This window comes from Salvelinus namaycush, chromosome 30 (assembly GCF_016432855.1).
Source record: "Salvelinus namaycush isolate Seneca chromosome 30, SaNama_1.0, whole genome shotgun sequence".
NCBI classification, from domain to species: domain Eukaryota; kingdom Metazoa; phylum Chordata; class Actinopteri; order Salmoniformes; family Salmonidae; genus Salvelinus; species Salvelinus namaycush.
Window position 1 is genome coordinate 1,145,469 of NC_052336.1, and position 7,822 is coordinate 1,153,290.

Below are 7,822 nucleotides of genomic sequence, written 5' to 3' on the forward strand. Positions count from 1 at the left end.
GCTCGAAGCCCGAGTAAAAACAGCCCATGCCAAGTAAGAGTACCTCTCTCACCTACATCACTTTACTGTCCAAAACTCCATTGACTTCCCCCGTTGTTTTACGTCTGGACTGACTGCAGAGACCACAACACTTAGCAATGCTCGTTTTTTTAACCAGCTTGAACAGCACATGAAAACCGCAAATGAATGAGATGAACAGAGTTTAATATGAACAAAATACTCCTTGGCATCCTCGCGCTTGTCCAGGGGTTGTAACTTTTGTCTTTCTGCTTCCTCAAAGGATATTTGACTTCCAGGTCAGCGGCCCTTCCAACATGACCAAGAAGATCCAGGATGAGGGCTTTGGTGTCACGAGGCTCTTCCTGGGCTGGATCCCGCAGGAAAGACACCTGAAACAAAACATTCCCATCTGCTTCACTGCCGAGACAAACGTGAGGTACGTTGAAGGGACATTTACAGTAGTTGTTGTTGTTGTCGTTCTGTGGTCATTGTTTTTCTTATTTGTTCTTCATTTCAGCCAATCAGAGATGAGATGTGTGGTTGTGGTGGTGGTCAAAGCCCTCACACTTACAGGTTAGTTGATTTTCACCTCCGTCAATCTCTGCACTGTTGCTAGATAGACTCCCATGTATGTTTATAGGGTAAGATCCAATCCTAACGTGATGATACACACATAACACATCATCTCCTCTGTGTACAGGTGAGGCGAATGTTTCGTGCACAGCGAATAGGATCAGCATCGCCGTGAGCAAGGCCTATCTGCCTGAGGTGGACATGAAGTGGCTGCGGCTAGCCGACTCATCCTGCTCCCTAACCTCCAACCAAACACACATCATGGGTACCATGTCACTCAACACCTGTGGCACAAAGATGGAGGTATGAGAAACATTCGAACACACATACTTGGAGGTGTGTCATCTCTTTCTCCTCTCTTGTGTTTTGTTTCTTATCTTCCTAAATCTGATTTCTCTCTCCGCCTCTATCTAGGATGCAGGTGACTTCATGGTGTTCAAAAACGAAATAAACTCCTTCGACGCAGCCAACGCCACCATCACACGACGTAACCGGATCAACATCGGCTTCTCCTGCCGGTACCCCAAAACTGTCAGCATTTCCAACTATTACCAGATCCACAGCTCCAACTACATGTTCACAGAGTCCAACTTTGGTAGCTTCGGCTACACCTTTGAGGTCTTCAAGGACAGTAAGTTCAGCCAGAAGGTGGATCCCAGTGCTTACCCAGTGAAGGTGAAGCTAATGGACAGGGTGTACATGGGCATCCAGGCCCAGTCCGATCTGCCCAAGGTACAGCTGTTGGTGGAGTCTTGCAAAGCCACTCCGGATGACAGCGCCAGCAGCAGTCTCTTCTACGACCTCATCAAAGACGGGTGAGGAGGGGTCCCACAAAAGGGCTGTGGGCTTGAAGCTGTGAAAGTGGAATTGCAGGAATCTGCCGTCGTTCTGTATTTCTTACATATTGAATCTTTATTTAGGCAGGGTGGAGTCCCGGTGAGACCAAGGTCTCCTTTACAAGGGAGCACTGCATGACAAACAATTACACACTCAAGGCAGCATAGGAAATACACAACATTACACAACATACACAAATGAAAATCTTATTTTGTTCACCTGCAAGAGTAAAGAATGTGTGAACCACAGGTAACAGTTAACATAATGTTGCATTTCTAAATGGTAAACAACAGGTAACAGTCAACATAATGTTGCATTCCTAAATGGTAAACAACAGGTAACAGTCAACATAATGTTGTATTCCAAAATGGTAAACAACAGGTAACAGTCAACATAATGTTGTATTCCAAAATGGTAAACAACAGGTAACAGTCAACATAATGTCACATTCCTAAATGGTAAACAACAGGTAACAGTCAACATAATGTTGTATTCCAAAATGGTAAACAACAGGTAACAGTCAACATAATGTCACATTCCTAAATGGTAAACAACAGGTAACAGTCAACATAATGTCACATTCCTAAATGGTAAACAACAGGTAACAGTCAACATAATGTTGTATTCCTAAATGGTAAACAACAGGTAACAGTCAACATAATGTTGTATTCCAAAATGGTAAACAACAGGTAACAGTCAACATAATGTCACATTCCTAAATAGTAAACAACAGGTAACAGTCAACATAATGTCGCATTCCTAAATGGTAAACAACAGGTAACAGTCAACATAATGTTGTATTCCTAAATGGTAAACAACAGGTAACAGTCAACATAATGTCGCATTCCAAAATGGTAAACAACAGGTAACAGTCAACATAATGTTGCATTCCAAAATGGTAAACAACAGGTAACAGTCAACATAATGTCACATTCCTAAATGGTAAACAACAGGTAACAGTCAACATAATGTTGCATTCCTAAATGGTAAACAACAGGTAACAGTCAACATAATGTCGCATTCCAAAATGGTAAACAACAGGTAACAGTCAACATAATGTCGCATTCCTAAATGGTAAACAACAGGTAACAGTTAACATAATGTCACATTCCTAAATGGTAAACAACAGGTAACAGTCAACATAATGTTGTATTCCTAAATGGTAAACAACAGGTAACAGTCAACATAATGTCACATTCCTAAATGGTAAACAACAGGTAACAGTCAACATAATGTCGCATTCCAAAATGGTAAACAACAGGTAACAGTCAACATAATGTCACATTCCTAAATGGTAAACAACAGGTAACAGTCAACATAATGTCACATTCCAAAATGGTAAACAACAGGTAACAGTCAACATAATGTCACATTCCAAAATGGTAAACAACAGGTAACAGTCAACATAATGTTGCATTCCTAAATGGTAAACAACAGGTAACAGTCAACATAATGTCGCATTCCAAAATGGTAAACAGGTAACAGTCAACATAATGTTGTATTCCAAAATGGTAAACAGGTAAGTCAACATAATGTTGTATTCCTAAATGGTAAACAACAGGTAACAGTCAACATAATGTTGTATTCCTAAATGGTAAACAACAGGTAACAGTCAACATAATGTCACATTCCTAAATGGTAAACAACAGGTAACAGTCAACATAATGTCACATTCCAAAATGGTAAACAACAGGTAACAGTCAACATAATGTCGCATTCCTAAATGGTAAACAACAGGTAACAGTCAACATAATGTTGTATTCCAAAATGGTAAACAACAGGTAACAGTTAACATAATGTTGTATTCCAAAATGGTAAACAACAGGTAACAGTCAACATAATGTTGTATTCCTAAATGGTAAACAACAGGTAACAGTCAACATAATGTTGTATTCCAAAATGGTAAACAACAGGTAACAGTCAACATAATGTCGCATTCCAAAATGGTAAACAACAGGTAACAGTTAACATAATGTTGTATTCCTAAATGGTAAACAACAGGTAACAGTCAACATAATGTCACATTCCAAAATGGTAAACAACAGGTAACAGTCAACATAATGTTGTATTCCTAAATGGTAAACAACAGGTAACAGTCAACATAATGTTGCATTCCAAAATGGTAAACAACAGGTAACAGTCAACATAATGTCACATTCCTAAATGGTAAACAGGTAACAGTCAACATAATGTTGTATTCCAAAATGGTAAACAACAGGTAACAGTCAACATAATGTTGTATTCCTAAATGGTAAACAACAGGTAACAGTTAACATAATGTCGCATTCCTAAATGGTAAACAGGTAACAGTCAACATAATGTCACATTCCAAAATGGTAAACAACAGGTAACAGTCAACATAATGTTGTATTCCTAAATGGTAAACAACAGGTAACAGTCAACATAATGTCGCATTCCTAAATGGTAAACAACAGGTAACAGTCAACATAATGTTGTATTCCAAAATGGTAAACAACAGGTAACAGTCAACATAATGTTGTATTCCTAAATGGTAAACAACAGGTAACAGTCAACATAATGTCACATTCCTAAATGGTAAACAACAGGTAACAGTCAACATAATGTTGTATTCCTAAATGGTAAACAACAGGTAACAGTCAACATAATGTTGTATTCCTAAATGGTAAACAACAGGTAACAGTCAACATAATGTTGTATTCCTAAATGGTAAACAACAGGTAACAGTCAACATAATGTTGTATTCCTAAATGGTAAACAACAGGTAACAGTCAACATAATGTTGCATTCCAAAATGGTAAACAACAGGTAACAGTCAACATAATGTCACATTCCTAAATGGTAAACAACAGGTAACAGTTAACATAATGTTGTATTCCTAAATGGTAAACAACAGGTAACAGTCAACATAATGTTGTATTCCAAAATGGTAAACAACAGGTAACAGTCAACATAATGTTGTATTCCAAAATGGTAAACAACAGGTAACAGTCAACATAATGTTGTATTCCAAAATGGTAAACAATGTTTTGTTTCCCTAATTATTTGTTTTGTTTTCCACAGTTGCTATTTGTCTATCAGTCTTTATTGACTAAGAGCAGCACATAATGCTATTGACAAGCTTCAAATGGGACTGAGAGATTACACAAACATAATCATTAATTAATTTGTCTCCATCCTGTCTCAGTAAAATGTACTTTCTTTCTTTTACAATGGAGGTGTCTAAAGGACGAGACGGTCAAGGTTTATCCCGGGAACCTAACCCAATTCTACTTTGAGGTCCAGGCCTTCAAATTCACTGGGAGCTACAACCAGGTAAAACTTAACATCAAAATGACTTGTCTTCACATTCTTTCTTTGTTATATTTACTGACTTTATTAGAGTATAATCATGTTGCATCAATGTGAAATTTACCTGACGACATCAAGATGCACACGTTTGGTCTTATTCAGACACAGATTTCAACCTAAATGTTTATTTCACAAATATCAATCCAACTGGTTGATTGTGGATGTTGATTCAGTATTAGGAAAATCTTCTTGGATGGTCACCTCCCTTTCCCATCCCATGATCCTCCTTTAGGTGTACCTCACCTGTACCGTCATCCTGTGTGAGGTGGGAAACCCCAACTCTAGGTGTGGCCAGGGCTGCCTGAACAAAGCCTCTCGGAGGCGCAGGCGAGATCTCCCCAACGGAGAGACAGACAGGCACTACATAACCCAGGGTCCTTTCCGTGTGGTCAGAGAGGCCCAGACCAGTGCAGACCAGAAGACAGGTGCAGATGAAAAGACCCATGCAGGTAATTACCCCGCTCTTAGGGATGAATCAACATTTACAGAATTGGTACCTGGAGGAAAATGGGGAGGGTTATGCTTTTTCAATTTCAGTCAAGGGGAAGGTTTTTGACATCTAGTCCAGGGGAGGGTCATGTAAATATTTTTCAGTGTTTTTGAATGAGTTTCTTATTAGGCTATGTATCAATGTGTGCCCGATGCCGCCCCTCATCTCTGACTCTCTACTGGACACGCAAAATCAAGTGAGCCTATAGGCTGTTTAGAGTGGTCTCAATCAAATGATCCATAGCCTATAGGCTACGAAGTGCATGCTGGGAGAAGTACAGAGCAAAGTTCTATTTGTCAGATCGCCGATGGGAGCGGGTAAATAAAACTAAGCTGCATTACACAATGCATATTCCACCCTGAGCCCCGGCCTGCTCTGTTCTTGTTGACCCCCTCTCCCCCCCCAAAAATGGTGTGCTGCCTAACCAATGGCTGTGCTCTGTAGGCCTATGGTGGCAGTTCAGGAAGAGAGTCAAAGACTTTCTCTGAAATGTTTTGTTTGATTAGGCCTAGTCCAACAAATGCACCAACTTGCGGTCAGACTAGACTATAGCCTGTTCAGCTTGAGAAGGAGATCGAAGAATCTGCCCTTGCCCAGTCGTGAAATCCATAGATTATCGCGGAAATGAATATATTTAAATTGACTGATTTACTGTAACTCAGTAAATACATTGAAATCGTAGAAAATACACTATATATACAAAAGTATGTGGACACCCCTTCAAATGAGTGGATTCGGCTATTTCAGCCACACCGTTACTGACAGATGTATAAAATTGAGCACACAGCCATGCAATCTCCATAGACAAACATTAGCAGTAGAATGGCCTTACTGAAGAGGCACCGTCATAGGACGCCACCTTTCCAATAAGTCGGCCCATCAAGTTTCTGCACTGCTAAAGGTCAACTATAGGTGCTGTTATTGTGAAGTGGAAACATCTAGGAGCAACAACGGCTCAGCCGGGAAGTGGTAGGCCAAACAAGCTCACAGAACGGGACCGGCGAGTGCTGAAGCACGTAAAAATTGTCTGTCCTCAGTTGCAACACTCAACCGAGATCCAAACTGCCTCTGGAAGCAACGTCAGCATAAGAACTGTTTTTTGGGAGCTTCATGAAATGGGATTCCATGGCCGAGCAGCCGCACACAAGCCTAAGATCACCATGTGCAATACCAAGTGTTGGCTGGAGTGGTGTAAAGCTCGCCGCCTTTGGAGCAGTGGAAGCGCGTTCTCTGGAGTGATGAATCACGCTTCACCATCTGGCAGTCTGACGGTTGAATATGAGTTTGGCGGAGGCCAGAAGAGCGCTACCTGCCTGAATGCACAGTGCCAACTGTAAAGTTTGGTGGAGGAGGAATAAAGGTCTGGGGCTGTTTTTCATGGTTTGGGCCCATTAGTTCCAGTGAAGGGAAATCTTAACGCTACAGCATAAAATGACATTCTAGACGATTCTGTGCTTCCAACTTTGTGGCAACAGTTTGGGGAAGGCCAATTCCTGTTTCATCACGACAATGCCCCCGTGCACAAAGTGAGGTCCATACAGAAATGATTTGTCGAGATTGGTGTTGAAAAACTTGACTGGCCTGCACAGAGCCCTGACCTCAACCTCATCGAACACCTTTGGGGTGAATTGGAATGCCAACTACGAGCCAGGCCTAATAGCCCAACATCAGGGCACGACCTCACTAATGCTCTTGTGGCTGAATGAAAGCAAGTCCCAGCAGCAATGTTCCAACATCTAGTGAAAATCCTTCCCAGAAGAGTGGAGGCTGTTGTAGCAGCAAAGGAGGGATCAACTCCATATTAATGCCCATGAATTTGGAATGAGATGTTGGACGAGCAGGTGTCCACATACTTTTGGCCACATAGTGTATCTTTTACTGAAGGGAGGGCCATCCATTTTCATTTCAGAGTGGTCTGATTTTCTCCATGTAACCGTTATTATAAATAACGTCCACCCTCTTAGTAAATGATTCATTCTGATCAGGATTAGACCAGAAAAACACCAGTATGTCCCAGACAATTGTGTTGAAGTATTTAGGATAAGGTTATAGACCTTACCTAAAACATAACCCTGAACATGCTGACTGGATGGACTGTGTCCCAATACTTTTTCATGACTACCTTTCCTTGCCTGCTTTTTCCTAAATGAACAAATATAAACTCCCATTACTCTGATGACATTATTTGGTTGTTTTTGCTGTTGATTGCAGCTCCTGTTGTAGATGTGGAAGCTACACATTTTCTCAGATCGGACATGGGAACCGTAGTCTTCGCCGGGCTGTTCATCATCACCTTGATGCTGCTGGCTGTGGTCGTGGTCTATTTTTTGAAGAAGAGCAGAGCTGAAGAACACAAGGCTCTCATTGCATATGATTAGAGAAATGTAACTGGATTTGTGCCTGACCAGGGTCATGTGACTGAACGCACTTCTGGTTTACCAAAAGTACACCTTTCTTTTAGTTTTACTTTGAACAACAAATTAACACTAGTTTACATACTGAATACGGTAACATTACTACACAAATGAACACTAGTTTACATACTGAATACGGTAACATTACGACACAAATGTAGTTGGTTCATTCTTATTC

The 7,822-nt window shown here is 40.8% G+C and overlaps 1 protein-coding gene across 1 annotated transcript; it reads left to right on the forward strand.

Annotated features, from left to right (window-relative positions):
- Positions 1 to 774: 774 nt before the first annotated feature.
- On the forward strand, positions 775 to 7,608 carry LOC120024753 (oncoprotein-induced transcript 3 protein-like). Its single transcript, XM_038969039.1, has 5 exons — positions 775 to 876; positions 988 to 1,388; positions 4,608 to 4,704; positions 4,973 to 5,189; positions 7,442 to 7,608. Exons 1-5 carry the CDS (start codon positions 775 to 777, stop codon positions 7,606 to 7,608), a joined length of 984 nt encoding a protein of 327 aa, XP_038824967.1.
- The last annotated feature ends 214 nt before the right edge of the window (positions 7,609 to 7,822 follow it).

Bases quoted from the DNA above. Each gene is read 5' to 3' on its own strand.
- LOC120024753 (XM_038969039.1), top strand. From the start codon at position 775: ATGAAGTGGCTGCGGCTAGCCGACTCATCCTGCTCCCTAACCTCCAAC. The intron at 877-987 runs GTATGAGAAACA...GCCTCTATCTAG, and splicing joins CCTGTGGCACAAAGATGGAG to GATGCAGGTGACTTCATGGT. The intron at 4,705-4,972 runs GTAAAACTTAAC...ATCCTCCTTTAG, and splicing joins TCACTGGGAGCTACAACCAG to GTGTACCTCACCTGTACCGT.